The sequence below is a fragment of the Suncus etruscus genome, chromosome 1, assembly GCF_024139225.1.
Source record: "Suncus etruscus isolate mSunEtr1 chromosome 1, mSunEtr1.pri.cur, whole genome shotgun sequence".
Classification (NCBI taxonomy): domain Eukaryota; kingdom Metazoa; phylum Chordata; class Mammalia; order Eulipotyphla; family Soricidae; genus Suncus; species Suncus etruscus.
This window is the reverse complement of record NC_064848.1, coordinates 140,507,855-140,535,764: the sequence shown is the minus strand read 5'-3', so window position 1 is coordinate 140,535,764 and position 27,910 is coordinate 140,507,855. Positions and strand designations below refer to the sequence as shown.

At 37.1% G+C, this 27,910-nt stretch overlaps 1 protein-coding gene across 5 annotated transcripts in view; it reads right to left on the bottom strand.

The window, feature by feature from the left end:
• The window catches only part of MKLN1 (muskelin 1), a 393,778-nt gene that overhangs the window by 42,607 nt on the left and 323,261 nt on the right, over nt 1–27,910 (bottom strand). For all 5 annotated transcript variants that reach the window (XM_049774456.1, XM_049774465.1, XM_049774473.1 and 2 more), the window contains 4 exons: nt 27,715–27,827; nt 14,874–15,086; nt 6,885–7,106; nt 2,572–2,701 (listed from right to left, as the gene is read on the bottom strand). In XM_049774456.1, the coding sequence (XP_049630413.1) occupies nt 2,572–2,701; nt 6,885–7,106; nt 14,874–15,086; nt 27,715–27,827 (678 nt within the window). The remainder of the gene's footprint in view (nt 1–2,571; nt 2,702–6,884; nt 7,107–14,873; nt 15,087–27,714; nt 27,828–27,910) is intronic.

The following is a 27,910-nucleotide window of genomic DNA, read 5'->3' as shown; positions in this document are numbered from 1 at the left end:
CTAGAATTTCAAAAAGCTATTCCTTTGAATGTTACTTTATTTTATACCAGAATCTTTTGATAGGAGATTAGATAGATAGATAGATAGATAGATAGATAGATAGATAGATAGATAAATGATAGATGATAGATAGATGATAGATAGATAGATAGATAGATAGATAGATAGATAGATAGATAGATAGATAGATAGATAGATAGATGATAGATAGATAGATAGATAGATGATAGATTTTTTTTGAGTCACTCCCAGCAGCACTTAGGAGTCACTCCTGGCTCTATATGCTCAGAAATCGCTCCTGGCAGGCTCAGGGACCATGTGGGATGCCGGGATTCAAACCACCATCCTTCTGCATGAAAGGTAAATGCCCTACCTCCATGCTAATTCTCCAGCTCCAAGATATTTTTTTATGTAGAAATGACATAGGAAATCCTGCAATGTATAAAGTACATTCAGAGTGAGGCTTCTCATTTTGTTTTCTAAGTTCAATGTATTAAGAAGCTAAGATTACTATTTTACAGTTTCGATAAATTTTGTTAGTTTTTAATTTTATACTTTTCCTTCTCAATAGATGAACAATCACTTATTATTCAATATTTAGCCTCCAGGATCTATTTTAAATTCTTGTTTATTTATAACTATTCTACTTTTTTGGTTTTGTTTTGGTGCTATATATAGTTTGTGCTGTCCAGGGAGAGGGACACACCTGACTGCTCAGGAAACCCTGCGATGGCAGAAGTCAAACTCAGGTTTCCTATAGGCAAAGCTTGTGCTTTAGTTCATTCAAGCATCTCTCCAATCTCTCTTCTACTTTTTGAGCCTAACAAAATTAATTTTCCAGAAGCTATTTTAGTCTGATCTTTTATGGACTTCTGTCATTGTTGTATGAATGCAGTACCCTTTTCTCTAAAAATCGTATCTGATCATTATTATTTTTATTTACCCATGTTTGTATACTATTCAGATTTCTCTTTTTAGTTTTTTTTTCCTCTTTCATGAAGGCATCAATATAAATAGCTGACAATTCATTAGAAGAGGAGAAATAAAAAATCAATTGAAAGCAGTGAGTGTACAGAGGGCAGCACTGTAGGGCTAGATCTGATGAAAGTCCATAGTTGAACTATGTAGCAAGATTAGTCCTTTTGCTTGGATGTTTTGGGTGAGAGGTGAGGGTTGCCAAAATAACAATTCTGTAAATATTTTCTAATCTCTGCCTACTGAAGAGTATGGAAAAAGGCTGTGAGGGTCAAATCAATTAATATGTACTTTCTATTTATTTTAATGGTGCTGCAATTGTTTGTTTTTTTAAACAGGAAAGGTTCCAATGTAAGTTTTGTTTTGTTTTTGTTTTTGTTTTGGTTTTGGTTTTTGGGCCACACCCGGCGATGCTCAGGGGTAACTTCTGGCTGTCTGCTCAAAAATAGCTCCTGGCAGGCACGGGGGACCATATGGGACACCGGGATTCAAACCAACCACCTTTGGTCCTGGATCGGCTTCTTGCAAGGCAAACAACGCTGTGCTATCTCTCCGGGCCCTCCAATGTAAGTTTCAATTAAAAAATCAATTTTTCCAAATAACTAAAGAGCAAGCAAATCTAGTTTTACTTTATTGTGCATTCTGGGGCCACACCCAGTGATGCTCTAGGTTCACTCCTGGCAGGATCAGTGATACGGTGCCAGGGATCAAATATGAGTCGAAATTGGCCACAGGCAAGACAAGAGTCCATCTCACCATATTCCCTCTGGCCCCTGATCTAATTTCATACTTAATGTGAAGTCTAGGCATTTTATACCACTGTATCTTAAATATCATTTTATGCATACTAATTATAAGCAAAGCAACTACCATGCAGGAGAATGACATAAATTATCACCCAAAATACTTTTGAGAGTGAACAGGAAACTGTCAATAATTACCCCAAAGCAATATGCATAAAGTGAAGACTATTTCAGAAAAGCCCTATTTATTGCTAAAATAAAAACTTCTTGGATGCTGAATTTGCTACCAATTACATGAAGTTATCTTCAAGAACAAAGATGTTCTCTATTTTGCTAGAGCTGAATATATGCCATGATAGTGAAGATGCAAGGTACAAAAATTAGCCAAAATAGAACTAGAGAGTTCAGATATATTCATTTACTTAATTTTAGGCCACATCTCAAAGTGCTCAGGAGTCACTTCTGTTTTTTAACTTGAGAGCTGCTGCAAGCAGTGCTCAGAGGACGAGCGAGTGAACCTCCATGCCAAGGATTAAACTTGGGTTCTAGTGCACACAAAATAAATTCCCCAACCTGGTATCTCTCTGGCCCAAAACATAACAATTCTTTCAGAGACCATCCCCTCCCCAATAAGCACACACATCAATAATCCTTTTATAGATTTGCATATTCTCATTGTGTGCCTAGGAAATACTTCAAACAGATAAAATGGAATAAATTAACTGGCAGAAATTTCTTCCTCTCATTCAAAATTAAGAAAATGAGGAAAAGACAAAAGAATAGTTAGAAAAAGAAAATGGGTCTTCTAGCTGAAAGAGTTAAGACAGAAAAAGAGATAACTAAATGCCTTTACCCATTCCAGAGTCTTTCTTGGTGCCATCTGAGATTATGTCTACATGATCAGAGTCCACATCATAACTAAAGAAATCATTCAAATAGGTCTTCGATCGCTGGCCACCAAATACATATAAGCAACGATTTTTCTGAAAAATAAGAAAAAAAAGGCAAAGAAAGGAGAAGTAGTCACTTCTAATGAAAAAATTCAGAAATAATTCTTTTAAAACTGAAAATGACACAAAACTCATTTTATGACAGATCCTGTGAAACAGAGCACTGAACTGGTATGGAAAGAGGAACAAGGAAGCTCTACACTGAAATAGTGATCTCTACGATTTCCTCTTCTAATAAGGTACAGAACATATAGAGCGTCGCCCTTCTCTAAGAAAGAAGGAAAAGGAATGCATGTGTGTTTGTTTCTTCATAAGAAATAAAGGAAGGAAATAATGAAAGACAGTTTATCTACAAGAGAAGAGACAGAGCAAGAAGAAATATAAAAACCAGGATTCTCTGCAAGTACCCTGACAAGACCAATTATATGTCTTTATTAATTTTTTTTAATCTTTGAAATTTGAACAAAGATGAAACAAACCTATCTGTATATATAAACTTGTGACCAGAGACCCAATCACAAAGAGAAGTGGTTGTTTTAGTGACTTACAAACGCATGTTTCTTTACTAACCATTTCTATAAAGCTACATCCTAAAGAGAGGAATGTTCAGAAAGAAATTTTAAATAGCATTCAAATAACTTCAAAGTTACCTTTGCTATTCTACTTTCTTCGAATAACACAGAAAGATAGGAAAAGTATGTAATCCTGTCACTATTAAGTAGGTTTTTAATCTTATAATAGTAAATACAAAATCAAATGTTACATTTAAAAATACTATAATCTAGAGCCAGAGAAGGAGCGCAAAAGACTGGAGCACATAAAGGCTGGAGAGACAGTACAGCAGGTAGGGCCATTGCTTTGCAGGTGGCCAACCCAGGTTTGATTCCAGGCATCCTATATGTTCCTCTGAGTCTACCAGGAGTGATTTCTGAGTACAAAGCCAGAAATAATCCCATGGCACTGCTAGGTGTGGCATAAAACAAAACAACAACAATGAAAAAAAACCTCTAAAAGACAAAAATAACATCCAAAAAAAAAAAAAATAAAACCCACAAAAAATACTCCCAAACCCAAAGAACTAGAGTTCATGCTTCACATGCAGAAGCAGAATTTAATCTCTATTACAGGATGGCTATCTGAGCACCACCAAGAGCAAGTGGTCCACAGTCAGGTCTGGTAATAGTACTATAAAAACCATTTAAAATGATAAACTAAGTTTTAAATTGGACTAATTTAGTATTAAGTCATGATTTAATTTTTCTTACAAAAATGGTATATAGTATGAATTCAGTTTAATTCTTTGCTTTACAAGAAAAGGCATAAAGTATAATATTTAGATATCTAATAGGTACATATATAGCTATGCATTCCAACTGACCAAAGATAAGAAAAAAACTAGGTTACTAAAAAGAATAATGATGGTACTAGACTTAATATATCAAAGAAACAAAATTCATATGCTCATAATAGTACTTATAAAACATCAATGATTGGGCCGGAAGGTGGTTCGAATTCAGGCATTCCATATGGTCCCCGTGCCTGCTAGGAGTGATTTCTGAGCACAGAGCCAGTAGTAACCCCTGAGCACCTCCAGGTGTGACCCAAAAACAAAAAATCAAAACAAAATTTAAAGTCAGTGATTAACTTTGGGGTCCTCGTGTTTGGAAAATCAATAAATGAAAAGAATCGCAAAAAAGGGGACAAGAATCAAACATTAGTTTTACCTCTGTGTGGCTCACATGACAGGAAGTGAAACATTTGAGGATAAGTATTTTACAATAAAACTAAACTTAATAAATGCACAAACATGACCCAATTATGAAAAAAACTGTTTTAAACTACTGAGACCTAGCCAGTAACTACCGTATTTTCCGGCGTATAAGACGACTTTTGAAACAAAAAAAAGTCAACCGAAAATCGGGGGTCGTCTTATATGCCGAGTATATCCCGAAAAATGTCTCAGTGTGCCGCTAAATGAACAACAACAACAACAACAACAACAAAAATCAGGCCGCAGAGTTTCCAAATCTCTTTCTTGGGGGCTCCCAAACAGTACTCAGGAGATCTGGGGCCACTTCTGGCAAAAACCAGCTAACCGTGTTGGTGGTTCAGTCTAGGGTCCGAGGATGGGGTGTTGTTTGGTTCATGTAGTGGGGGAGATTAACTGACACCACCAGGGAATTGCCAGAAAAGGTGCCTATGATAAGGGACCAATCACTGCAAGGCTGCTCGGACTGCCTCTCTAACTCAGCCAATCCAAGCAGGCTTTTTATGCATGCAAATTAGACAGTGTTCTGGACCCGAATCTACACTGTAAAATGCCTGCTCAGATTTGCCAGAGTCAGAGAGGAAGTCATTAGAGTATAACCTTTGAACCTTTGCTTGTTGTGATTGGCTCACTGCGGTACATACAGTTGCAGCACAGGAACGTTCTGTCTGATACAGCGAATATAGGCCTAACCCTATGTTTTAACTGCAAAATTAGGGGGTCATTTTATATGCCGGAAAATACGGTATTACTGGTTGTTAAAGACTAGTAGAAAGTTAGCAGGAAACATTGTAACTGCTGACCAAGCTGGCAATACTTGAACCCATAAACCCTAAATGCAGCTACATATTTAGTGTCCCTTTGTAGTTCACAATCAGATTATCTCTGTAGTATTTATGTACCTCTTCCTTTTTACCTCCCAACTGTAGAGAGGGAATCTAAAATCCACTGTCTGGCTTTTAGCTTAGTAAAAGTATAAAGGAAAGATCATGGTTCATAAGACACAATAATGAGGATGAATCAAAAACTTGGAAAATTTTAGAGCACAAATAGCTCTATTTCTTTAACAAATAAGTGGCATGTGGAAAAAAATATAAAGTGGGAGTGCTAGTATGGACTAAGAAATTTAACAAAGATAATACCTGAATACAATGCAGATTTGTTTTTGGCCATTGATTTCAATAAAACAACCATGAAAAGGAATAGAAAAACTAGAAAATATTTCAGACTTTTTAAAAAATGCAAACTACAATTTTTTGATTCCAATAAATTGTTTTTGCCTTTGTTGGATACTGCAATGACTTTCTATAAAAGTGTGTGTGGTGTGTGCATGCGCTTGCACACAGTTTGAAGAGAGCAAATCTGGTGATGATGCTCAGCTTTGAGATCAGGGATCACTTCTGGTGGGCTCAGGAGATGATATGGAATACCAGGGATTGAACCCAGTTCAACCTCTCGCAAGGTGAACACCTTACCCATTGTACTATTATGCCAGGCCCTCATTCTGTCAAAGTTCTTACCCATTAGTAATAAACTATATATTACTTACAGATGTAGTAATAATGTCTTATATTTGCTTTAAAATATTCCAGAAATAAAACTTAAAAAATAAGCTTAAAAATAAAAAATATTGTAAAACACCACCTACCAAATCCCAAAGGAAAAGTGGGACAGACACATAAAAGAACTTTAGAATATGTTTAATTGGTGAAACATAAATGAGTAAATAGGGATTCAACACATATTGCTCTCTACCCTGGTATATGTTCAAGATATTCTAAAATGTTTTTTGAAGTTCTTTTCATAGGAAGAAACCCATAGGCTTTATTGTACAACTTGATGAGATTAAAAAAATTTTGTTTTGCTAAAATTTTATCCCTTATCCTAAGGTAAATTCTTCACATTTTATTCGTAATGACGAGCAACAGAGCAAAACTAAGAACATATGTAAAAAAGGATCTTCTAAGTATTAAGAGATGTCAAGAGCTAATATCTAGGTAAGCAGTTAAATAGTCATAAAATATGCCTAAAATAGTACCCAAATAATAACTCATCACGAATTACTAGACTGCTAGGAAGATTTTTAGTAAGATCGAACAGTTCACTGTTAAAGTTTTACTTTGTGTCTATCAATGCTAACTCATCCTTTATTTCTAATGAAAGTTTTGACCTCTTCCTCATGAATTTTTTTCTTCCTTTTTTTTTTTGTGTGTGTGTGTGGTTTTTGGGTCATACCCGGCAGTGCTCAGGGGTTATTCCTGGCTCCAGGTTCAGAAATTGCTCCTGGCAGGCACGGGGGACCATATGGGACGCTGGGATTCGAACCGATGACCTCCTGCATGAAAGGTAAACGCCTTACCTCCCTGCTATCTCTCTGGACCCATGAATTTTTTTTTTCATACTGAAATACAAATGGCAACCAACTATACAATGTACAGAATTTCTTACTGAGTGGAATAGCATGCAGTGTCCTATCCGAGACTGGATGTCCTCAGGTCCAGCATTGCAGGAGTCCTCTCGAAGAAGTTTCCAGGTTTGGCACTGACAGTTGAAAGCAAACAGACCGCTGAACTGTGGCTCACTGGCTCTGCTGTCATCTACACTGCCATTACATGTCAAAATCCTACCGCCGAAAGTGTAGATCATATGCTTTTCTGAGTCCATGCACATCTATTAGAACAAAGCAACAAAAGTAAACTTGATATGACTTAATACCCCTCCTAACCTATCACATGTATTTACTGTAATACTGCTTAGCAATGGGCAGAGATCTAGGAGGGATCTCTAAGTATTTTTTCAAGTTTCTATTTCTCCCAGTGAGAGTAAAATATACTGTCAAAAACTATTATTCCTTAAAAATGCCATAATCTTCATTAAGCCAACTAATAATATGTGAAGTGCTGACATATTTACTTACGAGTAAATAGCCTTGATCATATTCTAAAGGTAGTGGTCGCTCCTCTTTATCCTCACTATAGAAACACCATTACATTAAGTTTGCTATTGTCTAATAAAAGAAAAGCTAAGTCAATAAAAATGGTATAGCTAAGTTCATCCTTCTATATTTACTTCATAAAACTCTTTAAAACTCACGTTGCTACAAGACAGTGAAACAAATGCTTGCTGTGGCAGCACATTTACTCAAGTTGGAACACAAAGAAGAATGGTGGGCCCTTGGGTAATGATGACATGTAAAATTAGTGAAGTATTCCACTAAAAGAAATAGAAAAACAGACAAAAGATATTTGAAGCAATTTCTAGACTGACCTCTAGAAGGTGATGAAGTTTTCCTTCTTTAACCACAATAGGATGAAATTTGATTTTTTTGTGATATGTTATGCTATTTATGTTGAAAAGCCAAACTTGACTCTTCTATTCTTTCAATTCAAGGAGATTATGGCCTTTTACAAAAATATCTGTGAGAAAACAGACATCTGCCTGTTTAAGATACTAAGAATCAGATTCTGGAAATTCCCTCTTTCTTTGTTGTTGTTTTTGGGCCACACCTGGTTGTGCTCAGGGTTCACTTCTGGCGCTGAGCTCAGTGATCAATACTCATGGGCTCGGGGGGGCATTATGCTAGGATTTAAATCCAGATTGGCAAATGCAAGGCAAGTACCCTACCCACTGTACTATTGCTCCAGCACCGAATCAAATTCTATTTTAAAGATTATGTATTACTCCAAGGTTGAACACAAGTGGCATAAAGAATAGTTTGCATAGTATTTTTCCAAAGCACAAACACAAGTCATTAACATTCAATCCTCTCCCATGACATTAGTTATAGCTATCTATTTCTGTATTACTTTAAATAAAAATTTTGTAAGGATTCTTGAGTATACATGCATATATACATACACACAGTATGTGTGTCTATTTTTCCAGGTTATATCTAGAGCGACATCCAGTGTCCTGTCACAGAGTCACATCCATGGCCCAATTATTTTTTTTTTTTTTTTTTTTTTTTTTTTTTTTTTTTTTTTTTTTTTTTGGTTTTTTTGGGTCTCACCCGGCAGTGCTCAGGAGTTACTCCTGGCTCCATGCTCAGAAGTCGCTCCTGGCGAGCACGGGGGACCATATGGGACGCCGGGATTCGAACCGATGACCTTTTGCATGAGAGGCAAACGCCTTACCTCCATGCTATCTCTCCGGCCCCAATGGCCCAATTATTAATATTTTTAAAATTTTAGCATCTTCCAAATCTTACCTATCACTATAAAGATCACCCATCATTTTTCAAATTTCTGTCTCTAAATCAAGATGGAAATATACTTCATAAGGGTGAAGTCTTAGTGAAAAATGGGTAAAAACCTGAAATATCAAAGTTTCATTTCCCTAGCACTCAAAGAAAAATGTTCCTACTCTCCCATCATGAAAGATAAATCACTGGGGCCAGAAAGATAGTACAGGGATTGGGGTGCATGCCTTGAAAATGTGGAATCCTGTTCTGCTCTTCAGCACCACATAACCCCCAATTCAACACTGGATGCAGCCCTTTTGTTAGTGGCAAAACAAAAACAAAGGGAAATAAAAACAATAAAAACAATTCATATTGCTGAACAGAATTCAGTAGTCACTCAACAACTGTGATAAGGTATTATTAAAGCAGGGTCTAAATACCCTGTGCTACATTCCCCCCCCCCCCCAGATCTATAGAATGTGATTTTTACTTGAGTGGGGCTTGCTCACTTAAGAAAAAACAAGCCTACGAGATTTTGTTTTGTTTTGTTTTGTGGTTTTTTGGTCACACGAGCGGCAGTGCTCAGGGGTTACTCCTGGCTCCATGCTCAGAAATTGCTCCTGACAGGCACGGGGGACCATATGGGACGCCAGGATTCAAACCGATGACCTTCTGCATGAAAGGCAAAAGCCTTACCTCCATGCTATCTCTCCAGCCCCAAGAGAGATTCTATTTTTATTATTATTTTCATCTTTTTTTTCAAGTTCTAAGGTGTTTTTTTTTAATATTTCTATTTAAACACCTTGATTACAAATATGATTGTAGTTGGGTTTCAGTCATGTAAAGAACCCCGCCCGCTCCCCTTCACCAGTGCAACATTCCCATCACCAATGTCCCAAGTGCTACATTCTTAAGGCACAAATCTCTCCAAATTTCCGGGGATCATGTTGGAAGTTACAGGAGGACATTACATTTCATAAATCCATACAGATTTAGGCGAATTGCAGTTACAAAGCTTCCATGCTTATGCTTCAAACTGCTGTAGAGAAGTTTCCGTTTCTTTCTGGAAATGTTTAAGTTCAATTTAGATGTAGCTACTCATTTGTAATGAGAAATAAGGCATAAGAATTTTTAGCTTAGTAGCTCATACCAACACACAAGTCCAAACCAACCCAAAAAAGGAATAAACTACTGTATGAGCTTGGTAATTCTTTCCAATCTCTTAAAATGAGCATGGCACAGGAAAGAAAAAATTTTATTTTCAGCTACCTAAACTTGGCCCTTCCTTGGTTAAGAGTGCAATTTCAATAAGGCTCAGTTATCAAAGAACAAGATGTTTTATTTTGGGGGCTGCACCCACGGGCACTCAGGGATTCTGTGTACAGAAATTACTCATGGCAGGGCTTGATGGGCCATATGGGACGCCATGGTTCACACCCAGGTTGGCTTCATGCAAGGCAAATGCCCTACCTACTGTGCTATCACTCTGGCCTCCTATCAAGAAGTTTTAATCACTATAGGAAGTTTATACTGTTCATCAGTTTAGAGTTTCCTTGTTTTTTTGTTTTTTGTTTTTTTTTGGTTGTTTGGATCACAACAAGTAGTTGCCAAAGCTTACTCCTGGCTCTGTGCTCAGGGATCACTCCAAAAGGGTTTGAGGGACCATACAGTGTGCTGACAAGAGAATTCAGGCTGGCTGCATGTAAGGCAAGCACCATACCCACTATATTATCATTCCAGCCCCTGCCCTTTAATTTTTGCTTTTAATCTCTGAAAATGTTATAGAAAGCATAATAACTAAAAGGATTAAATATTAGTAACAATGTTTAAGTTCAGCATCTCTTCTCTCAAAGATTAAAACAATATATATATATATATATATATATATATATATATATATATATTGCCAAAAGTTCCAGGTTCATGTATTGTCAAATATTTAGATAAACTAAATATAGAAATATAGAAAAATTATAAAATTATAAATATAAATACAGAAATTCTAGATACTTAATTTCAAAAATAAGATAGAGTAGATAGGGCCCGGAGAGATAGCACAGCGGTGCTAGCCTTGCAAGCAGTCGATCCAGGACCTAAGGTGGTTGGTTCGAATCCCGGTGTCCCATATGGTCCCCCGTGCCTGCCAGAAGCTATTTCTGAGCAGACAGCCAGGAGTAACCCCTGAGCACCGCCGGGTGTGGCCCAAAAAACAAAAACAAAAAAACAAACAAAAAAAAAGATAAAGTAGATAACCTCTTATTTTCCCTCTCTAATTTTAATAATCGAAAAAACTATTTTACTCTAATATATAGATACACATGATCAGAAGGGTTAGGATGAATTAAAAATAATGTTCTCCTCATTAAACTTAAAGATATTTATAAAAAATCTTCTAATTATCCCATGTCTCTCAATCTACTTCCACTACTGTCCAGACTACCTCATGCCAATCTGACTCTTCCTACCTACAAAGATAACCAATTCTCTTTCTTGGTCTTGAGGGGATGTTTCTTCTTACTCTGAGTACTGAAATGTCTTTACAGATCAAATATGACACACTTTCTGAGACACCGTAATTCCAGTCCTCTCCCTTTTGTGTATTGCTATAGCCTTCAACACATGTTCTGGGCATTCTATTGTTTTTGGCTAAATTTACAAATAGTTGTGGGTTTTCTTTGGTTCCTAGTTTTGCTGAGTATGTGGCCTCTGTTTTATTTTTGTTTGGTTCTCATTGTTCCTGAAAAATCATACCTAGCAACAACATGGAGGGCTTTCAGTATTCTATCCCTATCTCTGTGGGATTCACATTATGACTAGGGTGTCTTCTGGGGTGCTTTTCTTTGGTTGTTTTTTAGCTGGTACTCTTTGAGCATGCAGGATTTGGTTGCATGCAGTCTTTGTATCTGGGAGTTTCTCTGAAATGATATCTTTGACTGGGGATTCTTCCTGGGGATTTTTTTCCTGGGTCTCTGGGATTCCAATAATGATGTTGTTTCTGTTGAGCTTATCAAAGACTTCTATTTTCATTTGTTCACATTCTTTGAGCAATTTTTCCATTGCCTGATCATTTGCTTTAAGGTTGTTTTTTTTTTTTTCTTTTCAATCTTTTCTGCTGTATAAAGTTATTAGGCATCTCATCTTCCAGCCAACTGATTATATCCTCAGCTGCTGCTGTTACCCTGTTGGAGAGGCTTTCCATTGAAGTTTTCATTTCATCTATTGACTTTTTCAGACCTGTTATTTCAGTTTGATTCTGGGGTTGGTTTGTTTGTTTTTTTTTTAGTTTTTGAGTCACACCCAGTAGCGTTCAGGGGTTACTCCTGGCTCTATGCTCAGAAATCACCCCTGGCAGGCATGGAGGACCACATGGGATACCAGGATTCAAATCACGATCCTGCTGCATAAAAGGCAAACACACTACCTCCACGCTATCTCTCCAGCCCCATCCTCTTGATTCTTATTTGTGTTCCATTCACCTCGATCTATGCTTTCTTTGAGGTCTATAAACATCCTTCATATTTCTCCTCTAAACTCCATATCTAAGAGATTAACTACGTGGTTGGCAGTTTTGGAGTCATTAGAGTTGCCATCTTTATTCTCTATGCCTGGTGTTGGCCTGTGTTGTTTCCCCATTGTCACGCTTGTGGTGTGGATTTTTCTATGTGTTGTGGTGGTATTAATTGGCAAGAAGATACGCAGCAGGACTGTTCACCTCTGAAAAAGAAGAGCCCTCAGGGAACAATGGCGAAGAGGCTCAAAATCCCAGGGAGCAGGATAGCAGAGAAGGCCCAAGACGTCTGCCATGTTTCAGGTGAACCAGCAGAAAACCACTCAATTGCCATGATGTTCTTAAGAAATTCAAAGTCCCCAAGTGTTTTTGACTACAGTAAAACTAAAAAAGGCACACATGACTAAAAATGTCTTTATGTTCTCTAACTTTCTTACATTCTTCACAAATTTGAACATTAAGTGGCAAATGTTAAAATGTGATAAAAAAAATCCCAAGTATCCTATATACTCAAGTATAAGCCAAGTTTTTCCGGCACAACAGCTGTGCCGGAAAAAACCCGAACTCATCTTATACTCGGGACATACAGGTTATTTGATTCTGTGCGCACTAAGGAATCAAATGCACGTAGTCTCCAGTCATCTTCTGCCGTCTGCTGGAGGGGGCTGTGCTTCAACTCAGTCCACAAGTCGTGGCTGAGCTGAAGAGGAGGGCAGCCGAACTAAACTGAACTGGATGCCACTGAACTACTTAACGCACAATATTCTGTACTTTGTCTGAGTCCGATTCCTCAATTATTGTAATTGTTTTGGGTGTATATTTTAATTTTTGAAACTTACCAGTGGCTGCTGCATTTTCCACCAGGACTTATATTTGAGTCACTAAGTTCCTCCAGTTTTTAGGATAAAATTAGGGAGTTGGCTTATACTCGGGTCCCTTACACTCGTGTTTATATATGGTGATTTTGCAATAAATTCTGCTATATCACTTTATTTGCAAAAAAAAAAAAAAGAATAATGGCATATATAAAGCATTATAACTCTTATTATCAATCACAGAACTAGTTGTTTGTTGGCTGAATTGGGACCAAAATCCTGGTTTCTGCACCTTGAGTGGTCAATTATACTATTTAATCTGTTGAGAATCAAGCATTATTTTACAGAATCTAGCTCCCAAAGAACACTCTATGTTATCAAAGTCAAGAAAAACAAAGGCCACACACAAAGACAAATATGTGCTATACTCAGACTACCCGTAAGCTATTCTTTCTTTTAACCTGCAAAAATAAAGGCACAAGCATCCTTTGTAAGAGAGATTTGTAACCACTTGGAAGCAAGAAAATATAGTTTCCTTAACAATGTTATCTGCTGATGTTCTGTTTTGAAAAGATCTGAACTTGCCTAACTTTGGGGGGAGTTCTTATTTTCCACAGGAACAGCACTGAGGATGCCAGCAGGGAAGTGCCTGTCTTTGATGAGCTTAGTTATGAAGAGGAAAAGTTCCAAATTCAATCTGGGATGTACTTTATGACAGACTTATGATTTTCCACCCACCATTTATCTGACAGGCTCCATTCCCTGATGAACAATTACTTATTAATATGAATACAACAGCAGGATAATTTCAAAGAAAAGGATTACTATAAATCCACAAAGTTACCAAAATCAAAGCTTTGGGAAGTTGAATTCTTAGAATCCATGCCTAAGGTCAAGTCTGATATAATTCTCTTTCATTTCTCAAGTATTAGATAAATATTATTTTCATCAATATATTGATAAGGACTTTTTAAAGTCTTTTTTTCTCTTCTCCATACTCAAAAATAATCTAAACCAGGGCTGAGGACAACTGCTTGTACAATTCAAAAATGTCTACTTTTGAACTAACCTTTTCTGCACTCATCTGGAGTGAATATTCAGAAAGGAACAATAACAATGACACTGAAGACAATGGTGAGAATATATGCATCAATATTAAATTAAATATTAACATTAAAATAATTTATAATATAGTTGACTTTACAGTGCCATGTAAATAAGAAGGCTAAAGTTAGCTATATTTATGTTACTTTAATATTAATGCACATGATTATAAGGGCTTCCATTGGTACTGAGTTTAGCTTGAGCATATTTTTAAGTTTCTGTTTTATAACAATTTGGTTACTATATACAAATGTAAATATATTTCATTCAAATTAAAGAAAAGCTCTACATTTCCAATTATTCAACTCAGGGACTTGAACAATAATAAGAGTGAGGAGGGTGTTTGCCTTGCACCTGGTTGACACAGGTTTGATTCCGGTACCTCATATGATCCCCTGAGCCTGGCAAGAAAACTCCCTGGATACAGAGCAAGAAGTAACCCTTGAGCACCACCAGGTGTGGCCCCAATCCCCCCCAAAATAAAAAAACCGATTATTCAACTCGTTAGAAAGTAATTATAAACTTCTTCCAGGAACATAAAGTAAAAAGTTTTAAAAGGACCAGCTGTTATTACTACTGAGTTTTTTTTTATAGCTAATCTTTTCTAAATATACTGCTTACTATACTCAGTAAAGTTTTTTTGTTTTTATAAACAATTATGCTGACACCATAGTGTTTTATGTTGAACAAAGCAAAAGAGGAAAAGTATTAAGAATGACTTAGTGCCTAACACAGGCATTTTCAGTGGAAATCACTAACAGATGACTTATCAAACAAGTGAAATAAATGCTAAGAACAAGTGCTGCTAAACATGAATGAAGTGCCCAAACCTGATGATCAAACACCAGTTTTGGTCCTCCATCTGCAGCAGTATCTTCACTGAGCAACATCCACGTGTTTGTGTCGATGTCATAACGATAGAAGTCACTTTTCAGGGATTTGCTGTTCCTCACAGAGGAATCCAGATAACGGCCCAACGTGTAGATCTGCCTTCGTTGAATGTCAATGCACATTTTATGACATGATCTGGCACTGGGACCATTCTGCAGAGAGGAGGAAATAAATAAAAAGAAAAAATAGAATAAGTTAAAAAAAATGAAAATCAAATGGAATGTTCTGTTCTTTAAACTTTCATTCCAAGGTTTACTCAGAAACTCATATCAAATGAACTAATTTATGTACAGGAAGTTTAAATCTCTAAAGGAAAGCAAAAAGAAAGAGTAAGAGACATAGTTCTTAATATAGAAGTGGTTAAACATCTACAGGAAGGATGAATTATTTGGTACCTTATGGTAATCTGGACCCTATGGTACTTGTTATAACACTTGTATTTTAGTCATAGGTGCACAGATTTTTAGCTCTATAGCACATATCAATCTATTTAAGGAGACAGGGTACTTTTGGCCTTTTAAAAATATCTTTGTAATTCTCATCAGAATTTAAAACAAAAGGGCAAGCCAGGAATATTTAGATTCACTAAGTCATAACTGGAAGGAATCTTAACAAAACTTGTTCATTTTTCTTCTTTTACTGATGACAAAATGTAAACCAAATGGGAAAAGGAATTCTAAAAATGTGTGGGCTAATGAGAGAAGCAGAATTAGAATTCAAGTTATTGACATCATATTATATAAAATTATTCTTTTAACTTATAGAAAACAGCCACATTAAACTGGGACCAATAGGAAGAATAGTAAATTACAAACAATTTTAGTTGAGACTACCTATAGTAATAGGTTAAAGGTAAAAACGAGAAAGTCGTTGCATAGTTTAAAAAAGGAATCAGATAAAAAAAGGTTCACTAAAAAATCTTCAATCAGACAAGATTACTATATACATGTGTAAAAACTAGTTGATCCATATAATAACCATATAAGGAAAATCACCATTTTGTGATGAGGTAATCTGCCTAGAACTCACAAAACTAGAAAGATAGAGAAGTCCAGTCTGATCAAAATCAAAACTTGTGATCCTTTCACTTATTTCAGGTTTGTGCTTTCCAGAAGGAAATAGATATTAAAACAAATTCCACCACCACCACCACCAACAACAACAAAACATCCAAATATAAAATGTGTGTAATTTGGGGACTGATACAGGAAAAGACACTTATGACAAGGGGTTGATTCCTGCATATAGTCCCCTGACTACCTCCAACTTGACCCGTGAGCACAGTTAGCTGCAAGTCCTGAGCATAGTTGTGCATGCCTCTCTCCCCCTGGTCAAAAAAATTACAACAATCTCAATGTGCTTGGTTATAAATGAGCTGACAATTCTTCCTACAAAAATAATATAGTTGAAGTACAGGTAAAAATAGGAAATCTGGTGAAACATTTGTGAAAAGAGACAGGATAAAACTTACAGGCTATGTCACTAGATCAGCATAAAACACAAAATGGGCATTACTGGAAGAATAATGTAGCATTCCTATTTAGATTAAATGAAAAAAAATGATTAGGCAGGAACAGTTTGACATTAAGTGTTATTAATCAAGGTACCAAGCTATTTTGAATCTACACTTCAGTGTTCATACTAATTGCTATTTTACAACTTATTTTAGAAAAATTTTTTGTCAAGAAAAATCTTCAGAATGTAAGCTGGAAATTTTCTTTTGAAGGACTTTCTTTTGTAATTAAATAACTCATATAACTTTGAAAACAAAGATAGGAGCCAGAGAGATAGTACAGCAGGTAGGGCACTTGCCTTGCACATGGCTGGCCCAGCTTCGATACCTGGAATCATATATATAGTATCCTGAGCACTGCCAGGGGTGATTACTGAGCTGGGTTGCAAGTTGAACTAGCTACTTTTCCAGGGAACACTGTGGAATTCAAAGTCAATTCAAATATGTTTATTCACAAATTATGATCATAAAAATATTTTCTAAAAAATGAAGAATATTTTGATAATAATAAAACGCATATTTTTAAGAAAATTAGAATTTTAGAAAACTTTAGCTTTATACTGTGATCTTGATAACAAAAGAACTTTTCTAATAAGATGAGCAGAACTTTTCTTCATTGATTCTCTGAATTTGAGGGCACAGCTGATGGTTCTCAGGATTTTACTCCTAGCTTTGTGCTTAGGGATCACTCATGGTTGGGTTGGGGGACCATACGTGGTGCTAGGGATCTAATCTAGATTGGTCGCATGCAAAGCAAGCATCCTACCTATAGCTCTGCCTCATGAACTGAGCTTTTAACAAACCAGGAACTATCTTTGAATATCTTATAACAAAATAAGCCAGCAGCTGGAAGATGTGCTTAACTAGGAAATCAGAATTTTTTTTTTTTTTTTGGTTTTTGGGTCATACCCGGCAGCAGTATTTTTTAACACACAGGTTAAAAAAATAATAACAACAACATGCTCCAGTATTTGAGCTGAGAATTCTGGGATCTTCTTGGAGTGAACAGGGGCAGCTCCCCGCCACATCCCCTCCACTCCCCAGACTTTGGAAAGCCTTGGCAACCAGAGTCACATCCCAGAGCTACTGCCATATCAGTTCATCAGCTAGTTCCATAGACTCATTTTGTTCTTGAAAGAGATATAAACCAAACCATGAAAACTCATGGGTACAAATGTCTCATAGATGAAAAGTAGGGAAATCTCAGGTGGTGGACAGGCTAAGTGCTAGCCCTGAAGCCTCAGCAACTACACCCACAACCCACAACTGCCATCACACTAATGGCCAAACTTCACTTTACCACTGATCTCTGTAGAGACGCTTAACCAACCAAAACACCAAGTATGCCATTATTTGGGCTGAGAACTCTAGAGTCTTCTCAGAATGAATACAGGAGCCTCCCCAAAGGCCTTCCATAGTTCCAGAAGCCACAGATATTGCCACAGCCACTGCCATATTAACCACAAAACCTTGAATTCCTGGAGAGCACAGACACATATGCAGCTGTGCTATACTTACAAATTTTTCAATATTGACACCCCAGAAGGAATGCACCAAACTAGATGTCAAAACATAAACGCCACCCAAGGTCAACAAACAAAACCAGTAACACAGAATGATCAACTAGCAACAAACTGCTCAGTAAACCTTAAGACAATGAATGACTTAATAACCCCATTGTGAGATATAAGTTTCAAGCTTTTTTAATGAAGTTTTTATTTAAACCATTGTGCTTTTACAGCTATTTTTTTAACACCCCCAATTAATTCACCAGAGAACTCTTAGCTTCTGTGTCCTGTTATTTCATATGTGTCTTCTACCTAACCCACTCAATTTCTTTCCTTCTCAAAATATTCTGGGGTCTGGGATGTTCTTGATAATTCCTATTTAACTGCATTTCTTCATGCAGTTATTCTAAATACTACTTCTAAGTGATACCACCTTTTATTTATCCTTTCTTTTCTGGCTATCATTTAACACAATATCTTCCAGTTTCATCCATGTTGCAGCAAACTGCATGATGGCATCATTCCTTAAAACTATGTAATATTCCACTGTGTATATGTACCACATTTTCATGATTCACTCCTTTGTTGTTGGACATCTAGGTTGATTCCAACCTAGTAGCTATTGAACCGAGGGCTGTGATGAATAGTGGTGCGCAAACATCCTTTTGAATAAGTAATTTTTGTTGTTGTTCTGGGGAAAGAAACCCAGAAGTGGAATTGCTGGGTCATATGGCAGTTCAATTCTGAGTTAATTGAGAAACCTCCATACTGTTTTCCATAGGGGTTGGTCCAGACAGCATCCCACTAGCAGTGGATGAGAGTTTTCACCATATCCCTGCCAACACAAATTATTCCCAATGTTTTTCCTATGTGTCATCTTCACTGGTATAAGATATCTCGCTGTTGGGTCTGGAGAGATAGCACGAAGGTAGTGAGTTTGCCTTGCATGCAGAAGGACGGTGGTTCTGGGTCCGGAGAGATAGCACAGCGGTGTTTGCCTTGCAAGCAGCCGATCCAGGACCAAAGGTGGTTGGTTCGAATCCCGGTGTCCCATATGGTTCCCTGTGCCTGCCAGGAACTATTTCTGAGCAGACAGCCAGGAGTAACCCCTGAGAACTGCCAGATGTGGCCCAAAAACAAAACAAACAAAAACAAAAACAAAGGAAGGACGGTGGTTCGAATTCCAGCATCCCATATGGTCCCCTGAGCTTGCCAGGAGTGATTTCTTTCTTTTTTTTTTTTTTTTGCCTTTTTTTTTTTATTGTGACTGAAGTTCGTTACACAAAATTATTTACGGTACATCATGACAATGAATGAAGGGCATTCCCACCACCAATGTTGTCCTCCCTCCACTCCTGTTCTCAGCGTGTCTCCCATATATCCCTCCTTTACCCCCCAGAATCCTAGTGCAACTGGTCTCCACCTTACAGCTTGTTATAGGTTGGGTATCTATTCTGTTTGGTGTTCCAGTCTGGTCATTTTTTATTTACACTATACGTTCATATAACTGGTCCTGGTATCATTCTTTCCCCCCCTCAATTTATGAGGCTGAATAATTCAAGTTATGCTATTCTGTTGGAATAAAAAGGTTAAGGAAAAGAAAAGAAAAAATTTGGTATCAACTACTAAAAAAGAAAAAAATATCACCGAATAATATCCACAAAAGTGAAAAAAGAAAGAAAAAAGTGGAAGAAAAAAGAGAAGGAAAATAATATCAAAAAACAAACAAAAACAAAACAAAACAAAACCAGAAAAATGTGTTGCAGTGGCAGGGTTTGGTGTTACACCACCTTCTTATTCTTCTTCTTCTTTTTTTTTTATAGGCACAGTAAGTACTGGGGAAGGAAGGAAATTCCCATGGCCTAAGAGATTCAGGGTTTCTCCACTTTTGAAGCATATTGTCATGGGAACAACCACTGGCTCCATACCTTCTCATTGCCATATCCCAGAGTTGTGTTGTTGTTTTTTTTTGGGGGGGGGGGGAGTGTCAGGAACCTTTCCTCTCGGTTGTGGATGAGAAAATAAGGCCACTGTAGCAAGCAATCTTGGTATTTGCGCAGGCCCTAGGACAAGGCCTAGGATAGAGTCTTTAAGGTTCTAGAGGTACTATTCCAACATTGTTGGTGTGTTCAGTTTTCTGTATCATGTGCTCCATGTTTTGCTCATTCCCTAAGCCAAAGTCTAGGAAATTATGGTTCCAAAGGTTCTGCTCAGTCTCTGAAGTCAGAATTGGGCCTCTGTACTAAGAAATCTTGATTTTTGTAAGACCTGGGCTATAGCCTAGGGTAGGGTTTTCCTTACTGGTCTCAAGGTACGTTCTGCCCAGTCACGGTTGTCAAAGTCAGTTTTCTGTAGTTAGCACTCTTATTTTTCATAGTTCAAAGGACGATGCATCTTCTGATTTGCCAGGAGCGATTTCTGAGCATAGAGCCAGGAGTAACCCCTGAGTGCTGCCAGGTATGACCCAAAAACCAAAAAAGAAAAAAAAAAAAAAAAAGACACCTTGTTGTTGTCTTGATTTGGATTTCCCAATGTGATGATGAGCATTTTTTCATGTGCCTGTTGGTCTTTCTCAGATAGGTGTCTATTCATTTCTTCTCCCCATTTTTAATGTAAGGGTTAACCTTTGTAAGTACTTTGTATATCCTAGATATTAACCCTTATCTGATGTGCTGAATGAAAATATTTTTTCCCACTTGGTCAGCTTTCTTTTAGTTTTATCCCATGTTTCTTTTGCCATGCAGAAAAATTTTAATTTGATGTAGTCCCATTTATTCAGATTTGATTCTTGCCTTTGCATCCTATCCTTGATAACTTCGTTGAAGTCTAAGTCTTGGAGTGTTCTGCCAATGTTTTCCTCAATATGTTTCATGAATTCAGGTATAATCTCAAGTTTTTGATTCACTCTGAATTGACTTTTGTCTAAGATGTGATATATGAACCCAGTCTTAATTTCTTATTTGTGGTTATCTAATTATCCCAATACCACTTAGAAGAGGCCATATTTATTTCATTTCATGTTCTCAGCTTCCTTGTCAAAGATTAACTGGCCATATAGTTGGGAGTTTGTTACTAGATTTTCTATTATGACCCATCGGTTTGAGCGTCTGTCTTTGTTCTAATATCATGCTGTTTTGATCAATACGACTTTGCAGTACAGCTTCAAGTTAGGTAATGAGATGCTTCCCAGTTTCTGTATTCTGTTAAATTAGAAAACCTAAAAGACATGGACATATTTTCAGAAACATAATCACCCCAAAACTGACTTAGGGTGAAGTAGATAGCCTAAACAGGCAAATCACAAGCAAGCAAATTGAAACAGTAATTAGGACTATCCCCAAGAATAAAAATCCAGACCACATGGGTTTATGGATGAGTTTTATCAAACATTCAGAGAGAAGAATTACTACATTAATCCTTAAACTCTTCCAAAATATTGAAGAGACAGGAATATAGATGCAAAAATACTCAACAAAATCTAAGCAAACCAAACTCAACAGCACTTCAAAAAAATTATATACCAGGATCAACTGGATTTCATCCCGAGATGCAAGGATGGGTCAATGTAATCAATAAATATCTTATACCACATCAGTAAAGAAAAATAAAAATCATGATCATATCAATCAATGCAGAGAAAGCATTTAACAAGATTCAATATCCACTTATGATTAAAACCCTCAGCAAAACAGGTGTGGTAGGAACCTTCCTCAAGACATTTATAGGTATCTATAAAAAGCCCATTGCCAACATTATTAATGGCAAAAACTAAAACCATTCCCACTGAGATCAGGTATAAGGCAAGAATGTCTCCACTCTTATTCAACATAGTATTAGAAGCCCTAGCAACAGCAATCAGACAAGAGAAGGAAATCAATGGAATCCAAATTGGAGAAGAGGAAGTCAAACTATCTCTATATACAGATGATGATATACATTGAAGACCCTGAAGAATCCACAAAAAAGCTCTTAGAAACAATAAAGCAAGACAGTGGCTAGCTACAAAGTCAATACACAAAAATTAGTTGTACTCCTTTATATAAATAATTACTCAGAGAGAGGGGGCTGGAGCTATAGTGCAGTGGTAGGGCATTTGCCTTTCACACAGCTGATCCAGGATGGACCTTGATTCAGTGCCTGGTGTCCCATATGGTCCCAAAGCCAGGAGCAATTTCTGAGCGCACAGCCAGGAGTAACCCCTGAGCATCACCGGGTGTGGCCCAAAACCAAAAAAAAAAAAAAAAAAAAGACTCAGAGGAGAAAGAGATCAAAGAGTTTATGCCATACAAAATAGCATTAAAAACTATCAGGTACCTAGTATACAACTTAAAAGAGGTAAAAGATCTAAGTCATGAAAACTTCAAAACACTTAATAAACAAGTTGAAGAAGACCTAAGGAACTGAAAAACATCCCATCCTCATGTATTATTGGTAGAATCGATATTATCAAAATATTATCTTTCCTAAACACTATACTAACTCAGTGCAATCCCTATCCAAATTTAGATAACATTCCTCAAGGGTTTAGCATTTATAACTTGCTTTGAACCATAAAAGGTCCCGAATAGCCAAAATCAAACTGAAAAACATAAAGTTTATTTTTTTTGATAATTCTATTACCACTTAGTTATAAACAAATAACATAAAGTAAATTATGTTATGCCTGTCAAGGGGGTATGCTTGGAGGCAGATAGGAAACCGGGGACAATAGTAAAGGGAATGCTATACCCGTGGTGGGATTAGTTTTGGAATACGGAATGCCAGGAACAACTCTATATATTCTCCAGCTCTATTCATATTAGAGCAAATGTCATAATTTCATTTTTTCTTAGAGATGAGAGTAAGTACTTTATACTTGAGTTGTTTCCAGATTCTGGCTATTTTGAATAGTGTTGCAATAAGTATAGGAGTGCAAACATCTTTCCCAAAATCAAGCTACTGGATCCTTGAGGTAGATGCCCAGAAGTAGAACTCCTAGGTCATATGGAGGTTCAATCCTAGTTTTTTTGAGTAGTGTCCAAAAAGGCTAAACCAGTTGACATTCCCATCAACAGTGAATTGAGAGATCTTTTTTTTCTACATCCATGCCAGCATTGCTTGTTTTTGTTCTTTGTGATGAATGCCAGTCTCACTGATGTGAGGTAATATAACTCACTGTTGTTTTGATTAGCATTTCCCTGATAAGTGGAACAGAGCATTTCTCATACACTATTTGGCCATCCTTATAAGCATCTCCTTTGAAAAAGTTTATTCTGTTCATCTCTTCCTCCCATATTTTGATGAATTGAATTTTTTTTGGATTGTTCTAACAGTGCTTTATGTATCAGTGTGTTTTAAGTTACTGGTTGTATTTAAATTATTTACTTATTTATTTATTTATTTTGGTTTTGGGGCCACACCCAGTAATGCTCAGGGTCACGCTTGGCTATGTGCTCAGAAATTGTTCTTGGCTTGGGGGACCATATGGGATGCCGGGGGATCAAACCACGGTCTGTCCTAGGTCAGCGCATGCAAGGCAAGTGATCTACCACTTGCGCCACTGCTCAGGCTGCATATTTTAAATTATTTTAATATATAGAAATGATAAAAAAATCCATAAAAAATCCAAAAGTCGAACATGAATATTACTCGAGGCCTTACAAACTGCTCTTCACCAAAGTATTCCCTTTACTGTATTTCTTTATCACAAGCACTAACTCTTCTGAATTTATCTTCACTAACTGACTCACTAAAGAGTAAAGAAATGCTACAGCTGAGCTAGATTGATGTAGGTAGGCTCAGTCTCCAGGCCCAATGCTCTAGCCACACTCAACTTCCACTAAAAAGTTACAAGCCTAGTTGAGAAATCATGCTGCTGAATCATCCCAGTTCCACATCTCCTAAAGCATGGAGTCACATGCACCTCCAAATTTCACAGGACTGATAGCCTGTAGAAACACAGCAAATTAGATGGAAAAGTTGCACAGAGCCCAAGAAGCTCACTGAGTGAAAACAATAACACAGAAGGCTCAACTAGCACCTAACACCTCATTAAATACTCAGACAATGGTTTTAGTAACACCATCAGATTTGTGTTGTGACAAGTGATATAGAAGTGATTTATTTTTTGCTTGCTAAGGGGGCAGGCTGGGAGTGGGTGACCACGACAAACACTGGTGGAGGGAAGGCCACACTAATGGTGGGATTGGTTTTGAAATATGAGATACCTGAAACAAATAGTTTTGTAAATTATGGTGTTTAAATTCAGTTTCAAATATTAAAAACAAAAGAAAGCATAAAGCATGGTTCAGAATTTAAGTTTTAGAGGGATTCAGAATCTGGACTGGAAAACAGGAATGTAATCCAATCAATGAAGTAATCTACTTAAAGAATATAAGCAGCTTAATGGACCCATCCTTACAGGAGCTTGTAATTATGAGTGGGAATGTCAAAAGAAGCTTCAAGAGAAAGCAAATATGAACGATTTTAAAGAGTAAGTGCATTAACTATGGTAAGAGTAGAAATAAGTGGAAGCATGAAAAGAAAAGTGCTCTTGGTTCCCAAGAAAATACGATTGTGAAAGAAAAACAGGCGAGAAAATGACTGGCATAGAAAGTCAGGACCAAGATTACAGAAGTAGATGAAGACAAGTTTGACCAAAATTTGCCAATTATTTATAAGGACAAATTTGAAATTTTTACTCTAAACAAAATGAATTAAACAGCTTTACTGTTATTGAAATTATAAGTCAGACTTCTCTATGTCTAAATCTACCTATACAATGATAATGGACTTGTTTACATGATTTATTTTAGCAAATGAAAAAAAAAAAACAAAACAAAACTTGATGGCATACCCTACTTCATTCTGCCAGCCCTTGACTGATAACAGTTCCAGCTGGACTACAGCAAGGTGTGTAGCTAACAGAGCCACAGAGGTTCTGCTGGAACTAGCTGATTGATGAGTCACATGAACGAGAACCATCAAAATCGAAAGAAAAACACAATCAAAATACAGGCCAGTAAGCAAAACAAATGCTCATTACTATGTTACTGTAGCTTTGAGAGTCTGTACTGTAATACAAAACATCTAAAAACAATTGAAACAGGGACTGGACTGAAGTTAACCATAGAATTTAACAATCACATGGCCCAAAACAGTTTTTACAGACTGTATAATAATGGAGGCCAAAAAATTTAAGAGAGAAACTTATAAAGTCAGGATAGAAAGGAATAGATCATCTATCTGAAAGGCAACAAACATTGATGTTACAAACATTGGAACCTGGGCACTACTATAGACACAAAAGAGAGGGAGGATTTCAGAATGAATCCTTATCTTGATTTAAGAATAATCAAATGTACAATCAAGCTAGATTAAAATAGTTTAAAACATATATAAGCTACTTTTATAAGCTATTATTTTAGGCTCTGTATTTTTTTTCCCCCAAGGATTGAAATAATTCTTTCAGACAATGGCTGAAACGCTAAAGAGGCAAAGGCCATCTTTATAGAAATAATGAAAAAAGGGGCCAGAGCGGTGGTGGTACAAGCGGTAGGGCATCTGCCTTATGAGTGCTAGCCTAGGACAGACTGCGGTTCCATCCTTGGTGTCCCATATGGTCCCCCAAGCCAGGAGTGGTTTCTGAGCGCATAGCCAGGAGTAAGCCCTGAGCTTTACTGGGTGTGGTCCAAAAAAAAAAAAAAAAACCAGAAAAAAAAAGGTTAAAAAAAAAAGAAATAATGAAAAGAAATCACAGTATTTATTTAGTTTTTTTGTCTTGTTTTGTTTTTTTTGAAGGGAGGGCACATCTGGCAGTACTCGGGGTTTATTCCTGTTCTGCACTCAGTAATCATTCCTGGTGGCACTGGGTAGACCAGACCATCTGATGCCTGAGATCAGTCCCAGGTCAGCCTTGTGTAAAACAAACATCCCACCTACTATACTATAATTTCAGCCCAAGAAATCACAGAATTTTAAGATATTGTTGAAAAGGCAAAAATTAGCCAATGAGCGGACATAGATATAGCTCAAAGGTATGGGGTGTACGCTTTATATGTGTAAGTCCCCTGGTTTGATCCCTGGCACCACACAAGCCCCCCCCCCCCCAGCACTTCCATCAGCAGAGTTCCAAATCGAATGTAGAGTTCCCCCTTACTTACCACCCCTAGAACCACTAGGTATGGTCCAAAAACCAAAGTCAAACAAAAATCCACAACCCACATGATGAATCATTATAAAACATGGAGTAAGCAAGAATTCACTTTCTTTTTTTGTTTTTGTTCTTTTTAGGGTCACACCCGGTGGTGCTCAGGAGTTACTCCTGGCTCTGTGTTCAGAAGTCACTCCTGGCAGGCTCAGGAGATCATGAAGGATGCTGGGATTCAAACCGGGACTGTCCTGTGTTGGCCAAGTGCAAGGCAAATACCTTACAGCTGTGCTATAGCTCAGCCCAAAAATCTGCTTTCTTTTGGGGGGGGGGGGGTAGCACACCAGGTGACGCTCAGGGGTTACTCCTGGCTATGCACTCAGGAATTGTTCCTGGCTTGGGGGACCATATGGGATGCTAGGGAATCGAACCGCAGTCTATCCTGGGTTAGCACGTGCAAGGCAGACATCCTACCACTTGTGCCACTGTTCTGGCCACCCAGGAATCTTTCTTCCTTTTTTTTTTTTTTTTTTTTTGGTTTTTGGGTCACACCTGGCAGTGCTCAGGGGTTACTCCTGGCTCTATGCTCAGAAATCGCTCCTGGCAGGCTCGGGGGACCACAGAGGATGCCGGGACTCGAACCAATGACCTTCTGCATGAAAGGCAAATACCTTACCTCCATGCTATCTCTCCGGCCCCGGAATCTGCTTTCTTAAGATTAAAGACATGGGGCAGGAGTGACAGCACAGCAGTAGGGCATTTGTCTTGCATGCAGCTGACCCAGGATGGACCTGGGTTCGATCCCTTCATCCCATATGGTCCTCCAAGCCAGGAGTAATTTCTGACACATAGCCAGGAGTAACCCCTGGGCATCACCGGGTATGGCAAAAAAAAACTTTAGCCTTCCTATATTAAAATCAGTAAGCTTTAAATGAGATCATTTCCCCCTTTTGATTTTTAGGTATTAGTAGTTTGTTATAGTAATATAACAAATATTATAAATAACATTATTTATATAAATAACAGAGTATTCACCTTATAATCTGAAATGGGTAATAGAGGGCTTAATGAAAAAAAATTTTGTGAATTTTTGAAAAAGCCCATGTCATTATGTTATTAAAGCCATATATCTAAATTTACTTTATCCACTAAGGAAATGTTCAGATCCATTCATGCTATCACATTATATATAAACAAATACACATATGCATAGGTATTTTAGTTTAAAATAAATTAAAAAATAAAATAAATTAAAATATCATCTGTGAAAAATCACTATATATTTTAATTTATTTTATTTTTTAATAAATATATATTTCTTTTCAGATGCTATCAGAATGCATGTGCACAAAATTAGAAAGCTATAGTTAACTTTCTGGCTAAAGCAATTAGAAACTAAAAAATATTAGAATTTCCTGCTTATTTCCATTAAATAAATATATTCATGCACAGTAGCTGAGGAACTAGATTTAGAAACTGAAATGTATTAATACTTAAACCAAATGTGGTCATCACAAATTCTGCATATACAAATTACAGAAAAAGACCAACCTAGAAAACCCAGTAGGTTTTCTAAACCTAAACCCATACCCTCTTTGTAACACAGATGCATGAAAAGTCTGAACACTTGCCTCTTTCTCAGTGTCTCTAGAGATACAGGTCCACTGGTTTTCCTTCACACTGTATGCCCAGAAGTCAGCAAGATCCTGTGTTCCATCCCAGCCACCAAACAAATAAACGGTCTCTATAAAAGTTTAAAAAATATGTGTTAACAATGTAGAAAAGCCCTATGTTCATTGCAGCAGTATTCACAATAGCTAAAATATG